Genomic DNA, 22,237 nt, shown 5'->3' with positions numbered 1-22,237 from the left:
AATCCTTGGTAAACTGTGTGGAAATGAGACAAATGTCATTGTTGTAATTTTCCTTTTTATTGGCTAAATTTATTCAACTCAAAGATCTACGTTCTATCCTGAAATTAAGGTGTTTTCTTCTGCTTTATTTTGTGATACTGCAATACTCACTAGCAAGTGAAATAATGGTAATTACAAGTATTAGGTTGATATAGTTAACCTTCTTACCAAAATAAAAACAGAATAACATATTTGGTTTTTTTAGTCATATCTATATACTCAAAGTATGCATATAGGAACACAATCATACTCACACATATACATACGTACATCCCATGGGCATTGGTATCCACAGGATAAGTTCCAGGATTCCAAAGGGTGTCACAATCCAAGAAAGCAAGGGTATAGTATGTGCATATATCCTATACATTCAAAGGTGTTGTATGTGCATATATGCTATGCATATCCTCCCTAAACTTGAAATAATCTCTGGACTATTTACAATATCTAACACAATGTAAATGCAAAGCAAACAATTATTACACTGTGTTATTAAAAGGATAATGACAAGAATAAAAGTCTGTACTTGTTTAATAAAAATGCAGGATTTTTTTCCTGAATATTTTCAATATGCAAAGGATGCAGATGTAGATCATGGATATGGAGGGCCATCTGTACATGTGTACATGCACAAATACCGTCATTCACAAATACCGACATTTCTGAACATACATACAGAAATCTATACATAATTTATTTTTTCTTTCTTTAATTTAGTGGTCAGGAACATTCTAAATCTGGAAACCACTAAGCTATTTACAAATTTTATACTCTTGGGAAAGAAATATGGTATGTAAGGACTTATAACAAGAAATTCTGGGGGCTGTGGCTGTGGCTCAGTGGTAGAGCACTTGCCTAGCATGTGTGAGGAACTGGGTTTGATCCTCAGCACTACATAAAAATAAATAAGTAAAATGAAAGTATTGTGCCCATCTGCAACTAAAATAATTTTAAAAAAAGAAATTATGAAGTCAATCAATGGATTGAAAGAACTGATAGAAAGAGTCAACCAGAGCAAAGTTCTTATTCTCAATTCATTTCATGGTTTTTGTTTGTTTGTTTTGTTTGTCCCAGAGGGCTGACAGTATTGCTGATCATATAGCATATAAGTGGAGGAATGTCTTCCAAATGGATTTCTTACATATCTAAGTATTTATTAAAACTTTACTTTAGTTGCATTGGGTTAGGGGGGAATAAAACTCCAGTGAAATATATCCTTCTGTGTTCTGGGTATAAGTCATATTGATATGGAATATTGATGTACCAACAGATAGAACTCCTGAAGGGAAAAAAGCAGCCACAAGACAGAGAATGTATAAAAATCTAGGCCACTTGCCAAAATAAAACTGAGGTGACATTTTTATTCATCAGGATAAGCTATTCAAAGATCTCCTTTATTTTCTACTGTATACATTTTATTTGACCCTCTTTAAATCATGTGGTAGAAATAGTCACTTATCTAAAACAAATAGCAAACCGAGTTTTGAATATTTCAGTCATCATCGGATCCCTAGACTGAAAGTTTAATATATTAAACCACTGTGCTTACTATTTGGTACCAAAGTCATCAAAAATTCTTTTCTTTCCCTTTTTTTTTTTTTTTTTTTTTAGGTTCTTGGTTTAGATAGGCAGGAAGACACTGAGTTTGGACATTATTTCCATGAAAGCAAAGGTCATATTTGGAAACTGTTGGGTCTAATTGGAGGCATCCATGGATTTTTCTTGATAGAAAAATGTTTTATTCTTCTTGTGTCACCAAATGTCAAGGTAAATTTTAAGTTTTATTTATCCCTTTTTCCAAGATTTTTATATCATTTGTTTGAAAGGTCCTTATGCAGAAGTATTCATATCTTCATGAAGTTGTCTATGCAAGGGATTCTTCAAAGAATCATTCTAACAAGTTTCTCCTAATTTTTTTAAACATTTATTGCTGGTCAGTTAATATACTTGCTACAACTGTCTATGTAATCTTCATGTTTGGTACAAAACAGGACACTATTTCATGTCTGGGGAAAGTGGCTCAGGACTGGAGTTGTGGCTCAGTGGTGGAGCGCTTGCCTGGCATGCATGAGACCTTGGGTTTGATACTCAGCACTGCATATACAAAAATAAAATAAAAGATCCATTGACAGCTAAAAATATTTTCTCAAAATAAAACAACAACAACAAAAAAAGATTTGGCTCAAAGTTCTAGCTACTAATCAGGATTTAGGATGTCTTTCTTATCCATAAACAGATAACAAACAAATGAAAACTTTCAAAGTTCACAAAATCTCCAGCCATCATCTATTTTAAGGGCTTTTAAAATGATACAAAACCAGAAGCTCAGGAATGTGATTTGTAGCAAATATTTTTCCAGCTTGAGTAATTTCTTTCATTGTGCTTTGATAATCATCTTCATTTTTAATGAAATAAAAGCAATGTGGCTTATTTGTGAATTATTTTTCTTTTGCTCTTACACAATGTTGTATAAGAAAAATAAGTTACCTGTTTGGTGGGATGGTTAAAAAGGGTCAATTTTTATGAAGGACTCTAAAAAATTGAAGCCAGTTTTCATGATAAAGTCCTCAGGTTCTTCAGTCCTGTGGTTTTTCCATTTATTTCCTGAACTTTACCTCTCCACATAACAACTGGCAACTTAGATTTAATTCCCAGGGCAAACATGACTACCTTTTAAATATCAGCACTGGTTTATTACCATTCCTAAGTTTGTACAAAGTTATTTTTATGCATCAAAATATAAAATGGCTTTATGGATGAATGGAGGGATAGGTGGGCAGATCTGTGATAAAATACATTATAGGAAGATGTTAATGGTAGGATCCAAGAAGTGGGTTATCTGTATGTGCCCACAGAGCTTTTCTGTATGTTTGAAACTTTTCATTAATAAATGGATGTCCAACCAATAAAAAAAATTAAAATAAATAAATAAATAAATGGATGTCAAGGATTCAAACAGATTTCAAATCAAGTCTTATAAACATTTTGTTTCAATGAGGCAGGATTTTCTTTGGCCTGGGGCACAAGCTAGGACACTACATTAATTCAAAAATTATGAATTACAGCTGCAATCATAGCAATTACCAAAACATTTAGGAAATTAGCCTCCACAAATGAAGTTCTAATCTTAAAAAGTACAAATAGCAGCTACAGATCTCCATTTACCTACAGTAGATTAGCATTCATGGACTGGGAAAGCTGAACTAAAATATCTGTCTATCTCTACTGAATGATTAGATGTTTAACCAGTTTGGAAATTGGTAAAAGAAATTCTGAACAACTAATCTGTAGTTCATTTAGATTGTCCTTAAGCTCGTCAGGAAACTTAAAATGAGTTTCAACAATACAATTTCAAAAAACTTTTTATTGCTGGGCACAGTGGCTTGAGAGGCTGAGACAGGAGGATCGAAAGTTCAAAGCCAGCCTCAGCAACAGCGAGGTGCTAAGCAACTCAGTGAGACCCTTTCTCTAAATAAAATACAAAATAGGGATGGGGATATGGCTGATTGGTTCAGTATCCCTGAGTTCAATCCCCATTACCAAAAAAGAAAAAAAGAAAAAGAAACACAAATATTTATAATGCTCTAATTGAAGAATGCCTTACTGGAGTTATTATTTTGTAATTATGGGGTACAATACAGTGGATGATTATCATTTTGCTATCTCTATCAGAAAGCGCTAAAATTAAATTTTGTTTAAATATAATTTTAGTGACAATATAAAAACTACCACCATTCAAACTTCTGTTACTCTCAACTAGACATTTTAAAAATTGTATTCTTAAAGCATTCTGAGCATGCACGATTGTTGCAGAGAAGAACTGTGCTTCTCTAAGATGAGACATTTTAGCAAATATCCATCATGAGGACATATTCCTGGTGTTCTATTTATGATACCCAACACTCTGAGAACCCTGAAATTGACACGGTTGCACCTGTGTTCCTCTATCTTCCACACTAATTTTAAACCATCCTTATCCAGCAGGGCCTGTCATTGGCTAATGGGCATGTGGGACATTCCCACCATCTTGCACTGAACCCTGAATTAAGTGACCAATCAGGAAGAGGCAAATCTCCTTCAACTATCCAGTTGGTAGGTTACTGATCTAAATGAAACATTCTACTAATGTGATTGCTTTCTTTCCTTTATTCCTCATTAAACAGATGAAAATCAGTAGGGTAGACAGAACAGAATCCACTTCTGATTTGCCTATTCTTCATCATGATAGATACATAAAAATCTGCCAAGCACTTGAAGCTGTTTTAAAGATCAAAAAGCCCTGTCTGCAGACTTAAGTGATTGCTATCTTTACCACTTTGTATCACTTACTTATGGATCAGATGGATACAACAATCAACTTTTAAATTTTGTTTACAAGTTTTCATGAACCAGTTGAGCTTTAGATTTTCCATTTTGTATGCTCCTAGCTACTTCTAGGTGGATGCATACAAATGTTGAACAAGGGATAAGTGTATCTAGGGCTAGGGCATTTATTTTATCATGCAGAAGAGAATTGATTATGTCCAATGAGATGTTCCACAGTGGGGGCCTTTGATTCCACTGAATTCTCAACAACAAAATCTTCCATGTTAATTTTTAAAATACAATTCCACTGAGGTTCAAAAAAATATTATCCTTCCACTTAAAGAAACAAGTATAGGGACAGGAGAAATATGAAAGTGTAACACTTAACTCGTCTCTTATAACCCTAGCTTTGACATAGGGGGTTTATAGTTCAAGGATACCTGAGTAGAGATAAGTTAGCTATTCACGAGAGATTAACATAGCAAAATAGAAATCTGATAATAGATTGCAGGTCTAATGCCAACTTAGAGACATTGACATAAAAATGTTCCTTTAGATGATTTTGAAAATTGTATTCTATTTATTGCTTAGGTATTTTAAATGTGTTTTGAAAAAACAATAGTTTCAGGCTGCAATTAGTTTTGAAATCACTTTACTGCAGGTTTTATTTCTTCTGTTTCACTGAAGAGCCCACAACCTCAAGACACGTGTAAGCAAACCTCTGAAGCTAACTTTGTTTTCAACTCTTTGAACACTCGGGTCACTAACATATTCACTGTTACTTTCATTATTTAAGCCACAAGATCAATCTTCTATTGCAAAATAGAAATCATGTGAACTTTTAAAACTGTTTCATGGGTTCCAATTCCCATTTTTTCAGGAAAGTATAGCTTGAAGGAGGAAAACCCTCAATTTTTTCCCAACCAACGAGGAACCTTGAACATTTGCCCCTGATTTCCATTGCATAGTATGATGATATACACCTTTTTTTTTTTTGGGGGGGGGGGGTCAGGGAGAGTATTGTGGGATTAATATTTGGACCCCTTTCTTTTAGTAGAACTATATAACATTTTTCTTCTGGTCAGGCTTTGATATAAAATATTCACATTACTTTTATGTTTCTAGATCTGCCCAATTTCAGGCAAGAGACCTGAAACTCTAAATTGTTATCTTTCAGGTCCTACTCACTTCTAAACCTTCCTTCTCCAAAAAAAATAGCCTATCTATACACACCTGGTGTTACTGTGCCACGTGAACTTCATTTACTTTCCCTTTCACATGACAAAAGACATTTATTTCTTACATTAAATTTGTATCAAAATGTCCCTAATTGGGGAGTGATAGAGTTATGTGAATATACTTCTTAAAGGACACTCTGTCTCATTGGAGGAAAGCATTCTTTTCACAAAATAGATGAAGAATCTGAGACCCAGAAAGGGTATCCTACAAAAATCAAACTGACTCAGTCTCTGAAATAAAATCAGGTAATTATAACTTATACCCTAGAAAGTAATTTCAAAATCTCCTCTGTCATGTATGAAAGAATGAAAAATTTTAATAATCTATTTGTTTATGTAAGTCTGCAGATCTATTTTCCAGATTGACAAGACTCTTTGACTAGAAAAACAATAATAATTTTAAAAAAGAACATTATACTGCAGTGGATGAAATAAAGTGTTAGGTTTGCAAGCTTTTCTTTTCCCTCCAGAAGATGCCATCTGCTTATAGAGCAGAAGAGGAATCCTAGATCTACTATCCACTCTCACAGGAGATGTGACAAATGAGGGCAAGGATCATTTTTTTTCCCTACTGATTTTGGGTTTCATAAAAGCTTGCATAATTTAAAAGTCTGAATTACAGACTGTCTCTTGGTAGCCTACCGCCATCCACGGAAGGTACCGATCTGTGTAAGAGAGCTATTTTTATCAAAATGTAGGTAATGCAAAAAGTATGCTTTATTCACATTGTTCAATTTTAGATTACATATTGTCTATGAAACCAAGTAGTTTTAACATCTACCTAGAGTATCAAAATATCTTTTAAAACTTAATATAACTCTTCAGATGTTAATGTTTCAGCCAAATGTGACTGTTACCCGGTTTTCACCAGTTATTTTTAAATTTTCAATAGAAAGGTCCAGAAGATTTACACTCTGCTGAGAGTCCCATAGACAGTATGACAGCCTCCCACAGAAAATGTGAGTACCAATTTAAAACAAAAAAACAGGTCTGGGGTTGTGGCTCAGTGGCAGAGTGCTGGCTTAGCACATGTGAGGCACTGGGTTCGAGTCTCAGCACCACATAAAAAACAAATAAAATAAAGTATTGTGTCTATCTACAACTAAAAAAATAAATTAAAAAAAAACCCTAACAACTCATCTTTAAATGTAGTAAGTGCCATAGAAAAAGACTGTATCTGTTTAAAAATAAAATGGCAAAATCATATAATTTCATATTGGATATCTAGTTCATTATTAAAAACTTAGCAATAAGATCTTCAATAAAAACCCATTCTCATCTGTCTCCCAAACATACTACACATTTATAACAACTTGACTCCATTATTTTAAATGACATTTTCCCCCTTTGCCTAGATTGAGAGGTCCTAAAATCTTCAGTGTATACACATGCATGGTTATCAGGACTCCTTTTAAATTATGTCTCTATGATGTTTGAGACTTTTAATTCACTCTGAAATGTGGAGACTTCCTTGATTTTTTATCTTCTTTCAGAGTCGAATAAAAGTTCATCACAAATGTCTGTCTTGTCATACTGCCATTAGGACAGCAGAGTTCAAATCTGGTGATGTTTCATTATTCATAACTTTTTCTGTAACTCATTTGTTTCATCAAGCTTTCAATCGACCTTTTTTCTTTCCATTTCACCATTTCTCTATTTAATTTCCCAATTGTAGATAGAACTTTATGCCTCTTTGCTATGTTTTTGAATACGTCTTTGAACTTCATTGTTTTTGGTTTTGGTTTTCATTAGTTGCTTTTGAATCTTGGCCCAATTTTTTCCCATTTATGTTACTGTTTTGTGACACAAACTTCCTAATGTTTTAATGTTAACCGGTTATGATTAGTTATTCCCATTGTACCACAATAAGTTAGTCAATCAGTGACAAAAAACAGCTAGGAAGAACTGAACTCTTCTTATAGGCCAAGCACAATGTTAAACACTTGATGCAGACTATCTTGTTCAATTCTCCCACAATTTAGATACAAATAAATATTATCTAAATTATACAAACGAAGAAAACAATTGTTAGAGAGGTTAACTGATTGCCCACAATAGCTAGTCAACTCCAGCACTGGGGAACTAAAAAAAAAAAAATGCTAATATACCAACAATTTCTTTGTGATTATTTATTCATGCATGCAGCCACGGATCCTCTCACATTCTTTTATTCATTCAAGAAGTGTTTGAAGATATGTGGTGCTATAGGCACTGTGTGTGCAGTGGAGAACAAAATAAGAAGGTTCCTTATCCATGGTCTGTTACATAGTTTGGAATAGAAATACTAATAAGAGCAAATACTTATTAGCATTATAACCATGATTGTTGTAGCAATGGCTATTCAAAGTGCTTTATATATATTAACTCATATAATTGATGTGTTTCTTTTATTCAAAATATATAATTACATTTGCTGTCAAGTTCTACTTATAAGACACTGTTAATAATTTTTTCCTTACTGAATTTTTAGTTCCAGGATTAATTTAGAATATGTGGCACTTAGTAGGTCCATGGTCAGCATTTTTTTTTTGTTGTTGTTTTTTTTTTTGAAAGAAAGGAAGAGGAAAGTAGCTGTGTCAAGTCAAAATTAGGACCAGGGAATGGAAACTAGATTGGGGACACTGATGTTCTTAATCAAATATTTTGTAGTTTGCATATCTTCCCATTTCAGATATCAAGCTTGGCCTTCAGAATGAATAGTGAACAAATCCAAATTAGAATATGCCACTGCCCGTCTGCCAAGAAAACACTGAATTAGCTTCAAACATTTGATTACTTGTTTCATATTACCTCATTGGTAGAACTCAGCTTGTGTTTCAAAAGACAGGATGTGAAAATCCTATCCACAGTCTGATTTAAATAAACAACAAAAAAATCATATTAGTTCCAGCTCATGTTTCACCATGGAAAACCTCAAATATATAGAAAATGTTAACACAATATGACACTGCCAGGTACATGAGCAAAGGTAAAATATTATAGATTTTTCTCTAATGAGTACATTAAATTACCACCGGATGCTTATCTTCCTCTAAATGTTGTTTAAATTATCTTAAAGAATAGTCTTCTTTGTGGCTTACATGCAAATGTGCATATTTGCCTTGTGGCTGGTTACATATCCATATTCTGACATTTAGAAACCCATAATCAGAGATAATAAAATAACAGACAGCAGAAATAGGCCATACTGTTTCCTAGCAGAGTGTATATTGGCTAAAAAATCTTTCATTTGAATATATTCTATTAATATCAAAACTACATGTAAGCACAGGGAAATCACAATTTTATTTGCCTGATGCAATGTGGTTAGATATATCACTTTAAAATTTGGAACATTATTTATCTCAAAGAAGAGCATTATCTCTGAAAATTGGTAGGAACCGCTAAGTGACTAGTACCATTATTGAACTCTGAGAGCTTCTGGAGAATGCTTATAAGAGCTGGCTGAATTTATTAATGCAATATTTTCTAGTGCATTTATGACTACTGCCTGAAATTTGCCCACTTGTCATAAAGAATAAAATGAGTTAATAAACCACAAGGAGTATGGAAGCGATATTTGTAAATAAGTATAATATTTAGAAGTGAGATGATGGGACACCTTTGCATCACAGGCAATACAATCTCCTGGCTAAAAATCTGGCCTATGAATGCTGTTTATTGAAGCCACTTATTTTATGGTGTGAGCTATACAATATGTCAAATAACATTCCCTAAATAAAATAACAAACCATATTATAATAGTCCCTCTTGATCTCAGACCATGTATGGGCTGAAACCACAAGATAACTTCTTTTTGTATGAGCGATGTACAATTATTCAAATGATGTTTTCAGTTCTGTTAGAACTGAAAACATCATTTGAATAATTGTACAACTGCTTACACCTGTTGCACACTATGCGTTCAGCTGAATAATTACTAAAAATTTAGATTATGACAGTTGGTGAATGCATGTTCCCATCAAGTGTTATGCCTGGACATTTTACTATCAGAGCAAGTGTTACCCTCAAAATACTTTTTGTGTTTGTTAGTAATTCAATTCTTGTAATTGGGTTATAACCTAAAATGTAGGATTTTCAAAGCAGAAATCTGTGTATTAAAAACTTGAACCCAATTTTGGTCTAAATCGTTTTATCTACTTTCTCTTAATCTCTCATAGAATCCCATGAAAACTAAAACTTCTCTTTATTTTGTTCAACATCCAAGTAGAGGTATTGAAAGTTATTTTGTAGAAAGACAAATATATTGAATCATTGTTTCAAAGATAATTGACAGCCAGAAGAGTTGGTTGTGGCTCTGTTACAGTCACAGTTGGGGAGTGAATTAAGTACTTTAGGATGGTCATTAGCACCAATCAGAAAAGATAACAGATGATCACAGGATGGCAGAACATACACTGCAGCAGATTATCACAAGGACCATCAGATTCAGAGGAACTGTTTTGGAGAATTGAGTCCCTTTTAATAACATTCTGCAGGGAGGTTTGTCTTGGTCCATTTGAGTTGCTATAACAAGCTACTATAGACAAGATGGTTTATAAACAACAGAAGTTTCTATCTCACCATTCTGGAACCCGAATGATCAAGATCAAATGAATTCAGCAAAGTGGCAGGATATAAAATCAACACGCATAAATCAAAGGCATTTCTGTATATCAGCGACAAGACTTCTGAAACGGAAATGAGGAAAAACACTCCATTCACAATATCCTCAAAAAAAATAAAATACTTGGGAATCAACCTAACAGAAGAGGTGAAAGATTTATACAATGAAAACTACAAAACCCTAAAAAGAGAAGTAGAAGAAGATCTTAGAAGATGGAAAAATATACCCTGTTCATGGATAGGCAGAACTAACATCATCAAAATGGCGATATTACCAAAAGTTCTCTATAGGTTTAATGCAATGCCAATCAAAATCCCAACGGCATTTCTTGTAGAAATGGATAAAGCAATCATGAAATTCATATGGAAAAATAAAAGACCCAGAATAGCAAAAGCAAGCAGGAAGTGAGCAGGAAGTGAGAATCAGGCGGTATAGCGATACCAGACTTAAAACTATATTACAGAGCAATAGTAACAAAAACAGCATGGTACTGGTACCAAAACAGGAGGGTGGACCAATGGTACAGAATAGAGGACACAGAGACTAATCCACAAAGCTACAACTATCTTGTATTTGATAAAGGAGCTAAAAGCATGCAATGGAGGGAGGATAGCATCTTCAACAAATGGTGCTGGGAAAACTGGAAATCCATATGCAACAAAATGAGACTGAATCCCCTCCTCTCGCCATGCACAAAAGTTAACTCAAAGTGGATCAAGGAGCTTGATATCAAATCAGAGACTCTGCGTCTGATAGAAGAAAAAGTTGGCTCCGATCTACATATTGTAGGGTTGGGCTCCAAATTCCTTAATAGGACACCCATAGCACAAAAGTTGATAACAAGAATCAACAAATGGGACTTACTTAAACTGAAAAGTTTTCTCTCAGCAAGAGAAACAATAAAAGAGGTAAATAGGGAGCCTACATCATGGGAACAAATTTTTACTCCTCACACTTCAGATAGAGCCCTAATATCCAGAGTATACAAAGAACTCAAAAAATTAAACAATAAGAAAACAAATAACCCAATCAACAAATGGGCCAAGGACCTGAACAGACACTTCTCAGAGGAGGACATACAATCAATCAACAAGTACATGAAAAAATGCTCACCATCTCTAGCAGTCAGAGAAATGCAAATCAAAACCACCCTAAGATACCATCTCACTCCAGTAAGATTGGCAGCCATTATGAAGTCAAACAACAACAAGTGCTGGCGAGGATGTGGGGAAAAGGGTACTCTTGTACATTGCTGGTGGGACTGCAAACTGGTGCGGCCAATCTGGAAAGCAGTATGGAGATTCCTGGGAAAGCTGGGAATGGAACCACCATTTGACCCAGCTATTGCCCTTCTTGGACTATTCCCTGAAGACCTTAAAAGAGCGTACTACAGGGATACTGCTACATCGATGTTCATAGCAGCACAATTCACAATTGCTAGACTGTGGAACCAACCCAGATGCCCTTCAATAGATGAATGGATAAAAAAATGTGGCATTTATACACCATGGAGTATTACGCAGCACTAAAAAATGACAAAATCATAGAATTTGCAGGGAAATGGATGGCACTAGAGCAGATTATGCTTAGTGAAGCTAGCCAATCCCTAAAAAACAAATACCAAATGTCTTCTTTGATATAATGAGAGCAACTAAGAACAGAGCAGGGAGGAAGAGCAGGAAGAAAAGATTAACATTAAACAGATACATGAGGTGGGATGGAAAGGGAGAGAAAAGGGAAATTGCATGGTAATGGAGGGAGACCCTCATTGTTATACAAAATTACATATAAGAGGTTGTGAGGGGAATGGGAAAATAAACAAGGAGAGAAATGAATTACAGTGGATGGGGTAGAGAGAGAAGATGGGAGGGGAGGGAGGGGGGATAGTAGAGGATAGGAAAGGTAGCAGAATACAACAGTTACTAATAGGGCATTATGTATAAATGTGGATGTGTAACCGATGTGATTCTGCAATCTGTATTTGGGGTAAAATTGGGAGTTCATAACCAACTTGAATCTAATGTATGAAATATGATATGTCAAGAGCTTTATAATGTTTTGAACAACCAATAAAAAAAATAAATTAAATAAAAAAAAGATCAAGATGTCACAAAGGCAAAGACCTCCTTTTTGGTTCCCAGATGGTACCTTCTCAGTGATTCTTCATGTGGCAGAAAGACCAAGGGAGCTATCTGCCATTGCTTTTATAAGGGCACAAATTCCATATATGGAAACTCTGTGCTCATCACCTAATCACCTCTCAAAGGCTCCATCTCCTAATACCATCACATTAGGAGAATAGTTTTCAACATATGAATTTGGTGGGGGTGGGGGTGGGGACACAAGCATTCTGAATATAGCAAAGTTCTCAAGTTATTTTTAAATACAAAAGACAAATAGGAAGGTCATCAGTAGTATTGGGGGAGGTTACAACATTGTTTTTGTTTCTTTTGGCATAGCTGGACAGGTGATAAAATAATTATTACCAGCATAGAATTTATCTCATTATTTATCAGACCAGCAGGGAAAACAGTGACCACTTTAAGTGTATTGGCTACCATGTTTGCATCTCTAGTCCTGATTTATTTTGAAAGCTGAGACAGAGTAGGGTTATTTAACTAGATGCAGTGTAAAAATGTCAAGGGCAGATGGGAAAACTGGTCAGATTTGAAGGATATCATGAAATATGTAGTACTCTGCTAATGCTTCTCATGCCTTTATTTGGTTCCATAGGCAAAACCATTAGCTTGTTAGCCATAATGATTCTGGTTGGGGACAGCCTGCATAATTTTGCAGATGGCTTAGTGCTAGGAGCAGCTTTCTCCTCTTCATCTGAGTCGGGAGTGACCACAACAATTGCTATCTTGTGCCACGAAATTCCACACGAGATGGGTAAGTCTTACAATAGAATCACTCTTTTGCTAATTGTTGAGAAAGGTCCTAATATATTTCTAGCCAGGGTTTACTTAGATTCTTTTTCCGACATATAATTGAAAGATGAATACTTTATGTTTATGATTTATTTAAACCATAAAAAAGGAAGGCACAAAAAAATTCTTATACCTTGAGATAAAACTCAAGTCGATTCCTTTCTGATCTTTCCCAAGTCCAGAAATGACGATGGATTCCAGAGAATTCTGTATGAGAGAGTCATTCAGAGAACTCTCATTTTATAGAACTTTGGCAAGGAGTTTAAATTCTGCATGCTAAATGTGGGAAAATATTAAGAGAGTGAACTTTACCCATTATGTTAGAAATCAGGCCAATGATATAAAATAACATTTAAATTGAAACCAACCCATGGTTTTACCAACTTGATTTAAACAAAATGTTTAAATCCAAGCATAAAATTGAAATGACAGGCATATGGTAGCAGATACATATAAGACTTTTTTTCTGGATAATCTTAATAGCCCTGTAATTCAAGTCCTGCCTCCCAGGAACCAAGATGGGATAGAATAAAGATTTCTGAAGCAGACCCAGAAATAGTAGAGATGGATCTGTGTCTGTGAATGCACACACACAATGTGCCTCAGGGACATGACTCTTCACAGTCATTCTTTCTGCTTCTACTTTCAGCCTACCTGGCCCCTTGGACCACCCCTTGCTCAAGGGTATTCATTGATCAAAGTCCTGTTACTGACTGGTTGTTAACTCATCTTTCTTGGAGTAGTTTATCCTGAGCTTATTTATGTATATCTGATCTAGAAACTGTACCCTACAGCCCTATGTGTAGCTACTGTGATAGTGGCTGATCCTTGATCCAAAATCACAGGGCTGTGGGACAGTCTGCAGCAGACCCACAAAATTACTTCAAGACGTATTCATGGGACCCATTATGTAATGGAACTAGGAAGTAGAGTGCCAGGCTGTCTCTTTGTTTGATGTTCATCTCTTCTAATCCCTGAGATTAAGAAATAGATACTCTGAGATTTACTAATAGATCATTCTTTATTTAGAGGACAGGGATGTATGGAAGAAGGTTGCTTTTCTGTACTTATTAAGGCAGCAAAATGATTTGTTCTCTTGACTTGTAATGAATTTTTTAAAAATCTCTTAACTGGTTTTATCTTTCCCAACAGCAGTTTCTGCATCAGTAAGTCATTGAAGCCCATATAATGTCATGATTTCCCCTAGCAAATTGCCAGGCAAAAATATTTAGAAACCCTGGGGATACTATTATAAACCCTGAGTGACTCTATTTTGCATTATCTAAGTTGAAAATGCATGGGTTATCAGGAACTGAAGAATATATCATAGACCTCTCTGTATAGGCTCTATTTAGGAGAAGCAAAGGAATAGACTTTCACACTGCAGCTCTCTATCAGCAGAATGAACTTGCTGAAAATCCTATAGAAATACAGGACAACACTTTTACTAACTTATCAGTCAACTTTACAAACGAAATTGGTTCCAGCTTCTGAAATTAGAAACAACCGAATAGCACATTACTTTTCAGGCATCACTAGTTAAATGATAATTATACTCTTTTTTCCCCTTAAACTTCAGGAGACTTTGCTGTGCTTTTAAGCTCTGGACTCTCTATTAAGACTGCCATTCTGATGAATTTTATAAGTGCTCTAACTGCCTTCGTAGGACTATACATTGGCCTCTCAGTGTCCACTGATCCATGTGTCCAAGACTGGATCTTAACAGTCACTGCTGGAATGTTCTTGTATTTATCCCTGGTGGAAATGGTAAGCTTTTTTGGATTTTCTGTTTTGTTTTGTAAACACTGAAAATGTAAAAGCATTTAAAAAAGTACATGCCTGTAATCTCAGCAACTCAGAAGGCTGAGGTAGGAGGATTGCAAGTTTGAGGCCAGCCTCTGGTAACTTAGTGAGATCCTGTCTCAAAATTTAAAAAAGATTTTAAAAGTCTGGGGATATAGTTCAGTGATGGAGTGCCCCTGGATTCAATCCCCAGTATGAGAGAGAGAGTGGGGGAAGCAATAAGCAATTAAGATGAAAGGTTAAATAGGTACAAGATAAGAAGAATATAGATAATAATATATGTAAATGACTAAGTAAATATTCTGTGCAATCCAATAAGGTAAATTGTAGTAAAAAATAACATAATTTCAGGTACAGAAAATATTGACATTCTATTAGTGGCCTAAGTGTAAAGAAAGAAATGTTTATAATTATCAAAAAGTGGCTTATTCTGTTCCAGTATTGCATCTTGTATATAATGCCTGGACCCCCAATTGACAAATGAAGTGTTTTATTAAATAACTATTTTACTCATATAATGCAAAATAGTTCTATGGAATTTATCATCAATGGTTGTTTGATTTAATCAACCACTTTATTTTAAAAATAAAAATTCATCTTTGAGTTTAACTGCTAAAGAAATGAGAAATGAGAAATATTATGATAGCATTTGTTCTATAAAATGCAACATGTTTCCTCAAGAGGTCCTCACTGACACTAACGACAACTCAATTATCATGTTTCATTCTCTATAGTCTTATAAAGGATTTGATTCTGGGAAATTTTACACTTTTATTTTAATTATATTTTTCCCCTCTTAAATTCTGGTCCCTATAAGATACCAGTCTATTTTTTCAGATTGCCCTCTGTTGGACTTCAAAATATTTTCAGGGTAAAGATCCTAATGATTATCCCTTCTGATGGCTTGGACTAAGGCAGATAAAAATTCAACAAATTGGCAAAAGAAGTATTGAAGACTGAAAATCAATCTAAATTGGAGTAAATTATGTCATTATATGTTGAGAGGATAAAGCAAACTAAGCAATGCTGCAAGTAATATGTCTAATAGATCAGACAAGCAGAATTCAACTATTGCCCCAAGAGTGAATAAAAGGAAATGTTTCATGAAGAAAAAAATTATGCAATCAGGAGCCTGGGCTGATGCAATCAGAATGGTACATTCTAGAAGACTGTAGAAAGGGAACTCTCAGAGTAAACACCATCATTTTAAACTCCTATGTATTTCTTTTCCTCAATTCTTATGAAATTCAAATAGCTGAGATCATTACCAAATGTACACCCATATTTAGAAATGTCATCATTTGGGATGCTCAGAAAAATTTTATTAATTTTGATAATGAAGCTAAAAGTGGAGTAGATTCAACCGCCCGTTCTGAACCCCATCTCAACCCCATCCCCCAACCTATGGTCAATGTTACAGCATCCTGTGATCCCTCCCATATGAGAAATTCAGATTACCAGCTTTTTGTGACTTCAAAAACATACTGTCACTCACCATTACGTGACATGGTTTATCCTTTGTTTAAAATGTCTACATATCAATCTTCAGATTCACTCTTGAGCCTTCTGACTTTCAGATTTCTAGTTTCTGTTTTCTTTATGGGTCAGTTGGGGGCAGTTGCTGTATTCTTTGGAAGTTTATTCTGTTTTTAACCCAGACTGGATCTCTCTTCAAGTATGATGGATGTATATGTACGTACTCAATCTTTTTTTCTTTGTTATGGTGTCTAAGCTTCCAAAATTGATCTGGGAAGATTATCAAGAGCCATTTGTCATGTAGAACCCTAAGCTAAATATGTCATTTTCTCCTCAATGTCTCTGCTACTTATCTGGTAAGAGTAAGTAATTGCTTTATAAGAAAGCAATGTAGCTGATACCCTAGGAGACTCCAGCTAGCATAAATCTTGACCTTATTGCAGATGACTATTGGCCAAGAGGGGGAAAAAAAAATCCGTATCCTGGCAAAAAAACAGGAAAGTAAATACTCTGAGTTTCCTGGGGCTGCTTCCGAAAATCCAGGTCGCCTGCTCTCACGGCCTTCTGAGTAACTTCTAAACAAATACAGCTCTTTCACATAGCAGCAAGTTTAACTATTGCTATATTCTGGGGCTGTGCCAAAGAAAACAGTCTGTCGTTTAAAGAGAAGAAAACAAGGTTCCAAGACTCTGTGAAACAGCAAAGAAAATAAATGACGGCAACTGAAGGGTAAAGGGGAATATTCTAGAATACTTGTTACTTGCTATATTTACCAGGCACTTTCTGGGCAGGGTTAATGTGAAAAGATTAGCTAGATGTTTGTTTGTTCGTTTCAAAGAAATGGAGTGTGTTATTTCAAACTCCTAAAAGAGAAAGAATGAGAGGCAAGAATGGGGCCATTAGCTATGAGGTCAACAAAGAAGAAAGTCTTCTCTGGGGAAAATTGCCAGCCTTTTCTCCAAAGTGGAAGGCCTAAACCCAAGCATGCTGACTTCCAGTTGCGTTGATTGATTTCTAAAGAAGTCAAGAATGAATGCAGCCTGTGTGGCCCCAGGAAATCAGTTTTCTGCTATGAAGATCAGTGTCCTAGTGGGTTTTCCGCAAACCAGAAACAAGGGTGAGTGTGAAAGCCATTCTGTTGGGAGATGACTTCAGAGAGCAGAAGCGAAGTCCTGAAAGGGAAACAGGGAGGCATAAGTCGGAACAGTAATGTGTTTTTATTTAGTTGACCAGTACTCTGGAACATCTCCCAGGACCCTCTGAGGAAGCCTTAAAAATTTACTTTAAACTTACCTGGAGAGTGAAAAGGCCTTTATCTATGGGCTCTTGTCCCATTTTTAAAAACTGTTCCTACAAGTATCTTCTCTCCACACTCCTAGATTAAGCATGTTAGAGCACCAAGGTCACTCACACTGGGCTTATGTGCCAAGACATCAGAGAGCCCCAAAACAGGAGAAAGGAATGTGGTATAGAACTGAAGCAAGGATCTGTACAAAACTAGTCAACACCCTTGTGGAACTGATCTCTGCAGCAGTGGCTAGGGTAGGAGCCTTGAGAATAGAGTGTAACACAGTGACCTCCATCAACAGTTGGCCCCTTCTACCGCTCAGATATGCTCATGACCTCTTTTAATTTTAAGTCCCTCCATCCCAAAGCCCCCTTATAACGGAAGCCAGTCAAAAAACTCCATGAGAACCTAATACAAAATACTTGTCAGAATAAGTGCCAAACCCTGCTGTTTTAGTCAGCTTTTTCATTGCTGTGACTAAAAATCTGATCAGAACAATTTTAGGGTAGGAAAAGTTTATTTGAGGGCTCACGGTTTCAGAGATCTTAGTTCATAGAAGACCAGTTCCATTCCTTAGAGTTCAGGTGAGGCCGAACATCATGTGGAAGTATGTGGCAGAGGGAAGCAGCTCACATGATGATCAGGAAGAAAAAGAGAGAGAGAGTCTCCACTCTCCAGATACAAATTATATATCCCATAGCCACGCCCCCAAAGAACCACTTCCTCCAGTCACACCCCACCTGCCTCCAGTCACCATTCAGTTAATCCCATCAAGGAGCAAATCACTGATTAGGTTAAGGATATAACCCAATCATTTCTCCTCCAAATCTTCTTGCATTGTCTCACACAGGAGCTTTTAGGGGATACCTCACTTCCAAACCATAACACCTGCTGCTCTGGAGGCCTTATCTGATACTGAGCATCTCGGTCCTCCAGCACCCAGTCTTCATCCTCCTCCCCTCCAGGCAGCATTTGGCCGACATAGATTCTCTTCCTGGAAGAGGAAGCCTAGCTCTTCACTGAGAAGTCTGAGTCTTTGTTGCTTTGTCCTTAGCCGGTCCTGTTTCCTCTAGTGGCCTGTTTACCATTATACCAGACTTGAAATCACCAAGAGAGGCTCCAAGGACCCCCCCCCCCAGTTTCTTGATAGGTTCCTTCTTCCCCCATTGGGTGGCAGTAGCCCTAGCTTCTCATGAGGACCCCCACCAGTGTAGTGACATGTTGTTGGTATTTGATCCACTGGTATGGGAACCCCAGATGATCACGGAGTGGTCATAGCTTTATGTTCAATGGAAACATTATTTTATTCCCTGGTTCATTCTCCCCAAGAACACAATCCACAATCTAACTGTGCCTAGGTTTATAGGCACAGGAAGCACAGATGTGATGATTGCAGAAACTAGTAATGACTGTGTATCAATGCTTTAAATTGTTTTGTTGTTTCCACTATAATCACTGTTACTGCCTTCCTTCTTAAATGTATTTACTTTTTATTCTTTTGCTTTATGAGGTAAAATATTATATCATGTATTTTCAATCATTATTATTTTCTAATATTAGCATTTAAAGCTATACATTTCCCTCGAAGCACTGCTTTAGCTGACTCATATATTTTAATATGTTGAGTTTTCAATATTGATCATTTTAAATTAAATTTATCATGTCATTTTTTGTTTCCTTTTTGATCTATGGGTTTTATAGAAGTATGTTACCTATCAGTATGCAGACTCTTTCTAAAATATTTTAGTTGTTGATTTTAATTGAATTCCCTTTTAGAGTAAGGGTATATTCTATTCCATTTTAACCAACTGAAATGTTTTGAGACTTATTTTATGGTTTAGCACAAAAAAGATTGACAATTTTGATGAATGAACTCTAATACATTTGAATATTGGTCATCATTGGAGATCAAACGTGGCAGCATTGGAGATCAAACCTAGGACCTCATGCATGCTAAGTTAGCACTCTACTGTTGAGCTACATCCTCAGCATCAAGAATATCTTATTTTCTCTCAGAACCCAAAGTTCCTTCTAAGAAAATTCTCAGAATTAGAACTCTAGAGGGTTTCTTGTATTCAACTTCTTTAAAGTTTACAAATTCATGCAGAAGGAAGACACAAGCCCTCAAGTATTGTTTTTCAGCAGATTGGATAGAGAAATTTCATTTTATTAACTACTATGATTTGTTATATAAAGCACAGATTAATTAATTTATAAAACATAAATGGATTATGTCAAAGTTTATTTTTGGATCTGAAATCAATGTTTGAAATTTTAAGGCATTTTTAGGCTTTACATCCTACAGAAACTGTTTCCATAGCAACCTATGTGTAGAAACCTCAAGGGGCTGTCCTGTAAATGTACCAAGAGATGTCCTTAGAATAGGGGAACTAGACACCTGCCCAGTGTTTTCTACATTAATATAACCTAAGCTGATGGTGGAGGATACTCGGGAAGGCAGGCAGAATGAAACTCAAACAAAACAAAGCTGAGGTGCTGGCTCCATGGAAATTCAAGGCAAATTAGTTGAGAGTTCACGTGACCCGCTGTATCTCCAGGATTTGGCCAACTGCAGATCAAAACTATTTGAAAAATTATTGAATCTGTACTGAACATGTACAGACATTTTTCTTCTTTTTATTCACTAAACAATATGGTATACCAATTATTTATGCATCATTTGCATCACATTAGATATTATAAATAATCAGGATGATTTAAAGTATATGGGGGGATATGTGGAGATTATATATAAATACTACTCCATTTTCTCTAAGGGACTTGACCATGTGCATATTTTGCTGAAATAGGTCCTGGACCAATGCCACATGGATACTGACAGGTAACCAAATGTCCTATTTCCAATCTATCCCCTGCCCCTGCCCAATCTTCCTTATCACATAGTTTTCCAAATCTTCCCCCCACCTACATTTTGGATGCTCTTTTGAAAATTCTCTCCTTCTTCAAGACAATTGCTGCTGATTTCACTTATATAGTAATGGAGGAAAACTCAGAAAGAATGGAGAACAATTTATTGCCTGCCCTTTTCTAGGAAGTATCTCCCAGAAGGGATATCTCAGCCATATTTTCCCTGAAGATTTTTCTAATTTCCATGCAATTTTTCTTGTGGGAAAGGCAAATAAAGAGCATTTAAAATATAAACTTAATTTTCTCTATGTTTAAAAAATACACAGGAATGCAAAATAAGATCTGAAACCTAGCCAATAAATCAGTAGTCCAGATCAAGTAGATCATTGGCTTCTTTAGAGGTATTTTAGTTTAGTAAATGCAATGGCTTCAAGGTAGTAAATTGAGTGAAAACATTAATTGAAAAAACAGACTTCTCTTTGTTTAATAACAGGATTATAAAATTAAACTATAATCGTGTGCTTTTAGGATATTGATTCCATTCTCTTCTCCCCATTATGTTTTTTTTTTTCATAGCGTTGGGCATCAAACTGAGTTAGGCAAGCACTCTACTACTGAGGTACATTACTGGTCCTCATGCCTTTTCTTTAATTTATTGAGTTTGATTGAGTCAATCAGAAATCAAGATAAGTTCAATGCAATTCAGTAATAATACAGAATCACCAAGTTGAGTCTGATAAATGAATACCTTTCCATTAAAAAATAAGTAAGTCACCTTTTCTTATAAGTGTGGCAATAACTGGGTAACATCCTTTAAATACAATCCATCATGTGGAGGGGACAATTTGTATGAAAAAGACATAAGAAGCAACCTTTAAATACATAACTGTTTGTAACAAATATTGCATAATATTTTAAATCAATGAGTGTAACTGGCATCATTTTAAATACTCTTTGCTGAGAAATGACCCACGTTTAAAACTTACTTCAGGCAGCAAATATAATTTAACATTCACAATTATTTCCTCATAAAAGCAAGAAGTATGAATCATTCTTACCAACAACTTTGAAAGATTTCTATTCTCTTTGTGTCAAAATCAGCTAAACCCTACCCTTAAAAAATTTCTACTGAGATAATGATTAATAGACCTAACTTTGATAAATGCTGAACTTTCTCTATGACTTAATAAATGAATACTGGAACTATTTATGCATTTCTTCTTCTAATGTCTCTTTTCTTCTAGCTCTTCTTGAACTTCTCTTTTTCTCTTTCTCACTTTCTCTCTGTCCCTCCCTCTCACACACCAACCAAAGTAATTGTTTCTTATAAAAACACTGAAGCTGGCTGATGGCTATCTTTTTCCTGAACTATAGAATTAAGAATTTATCTAAGTGAATTGTTTCCCCTAGGACAAATGGAGGGGTAAATTATTAAATGGAGGCTAAAAGCAGGTCCCATTTCTGTCACTCCTAACTATATGTGATGATGATAGGATCCTTATCTTACAACTCAGTTTCCAGAGGATAAATTTTCACTTATCTTTTGCTACAAACTGCATCATGACTTGCTTTGGAAAGATATCATTGGGATTTTATAGGCCTATAATATCCTGTATGTGAATATTGACAAGATATTAAAGTTTGAAAAGTTGCAGTTTTAAAGGTTACCTTGAGGAAAGTCTCC

General features: G+C 35.4%; 1 protein-coding gene across 3 annotated transcripts in view; it reads left to right on the top strand.

Annotated features, from left to right (window-relative positions):
• The window catches only part of Slc39a12 (solute carrier family 39 member 12), a 65,374-nt gene that overhangs the window by 27,350 nt on the left and 15,787 nt on the right, over positions 1-22,237 (top strand). The window contains exons 7-11 of one of the 3 annotated variants that reach the window (XM_071619706.1): positions 1,651-1,806; positions 4,024-4,131; positions 6,475-6,541; positions 12,922-13,080; positions 14,698-14,885. In XM_071619706.1, coding sequence (XP_071475807.1) covers positions 1,651-1,806; positions 4,024-4,131; positions 6,475-6,541; positions 12,922-13,080; positions 14,698-14,885 — 678 coding nt within the window. Of the gene's footprint in view, positions 1-1,650; positions 1,807-4,020; positions 4,132-6,474; positions 6,542-12,921; positions 13,081-14,697; positions 14,886-22,237 lie in introns of all 3 variants that reach the window. The other 2 variants (XM_071619705.1, XM_071619707.1) reach the window with 2 other exon arrangements.

The sequence above is a fragment of the Marmota flaviventris genome, chromosome 12 (genome assembly GCF_047511675.1).
Source record: "Marmota flaviventris isolate mMarFla1 chromosome 12, mMarFla1.hap1, whole genome shotgun sequence".
Taxonomy (NCBI): Eukaryota; Metazoa; Chordata; class Mammalia; order Rodentia; family Sciuridae; genus Marmota; species Marmota flaviventris.
This window is presented reverse-complemented; position numbering and strand designations above follow the sequence as displayed.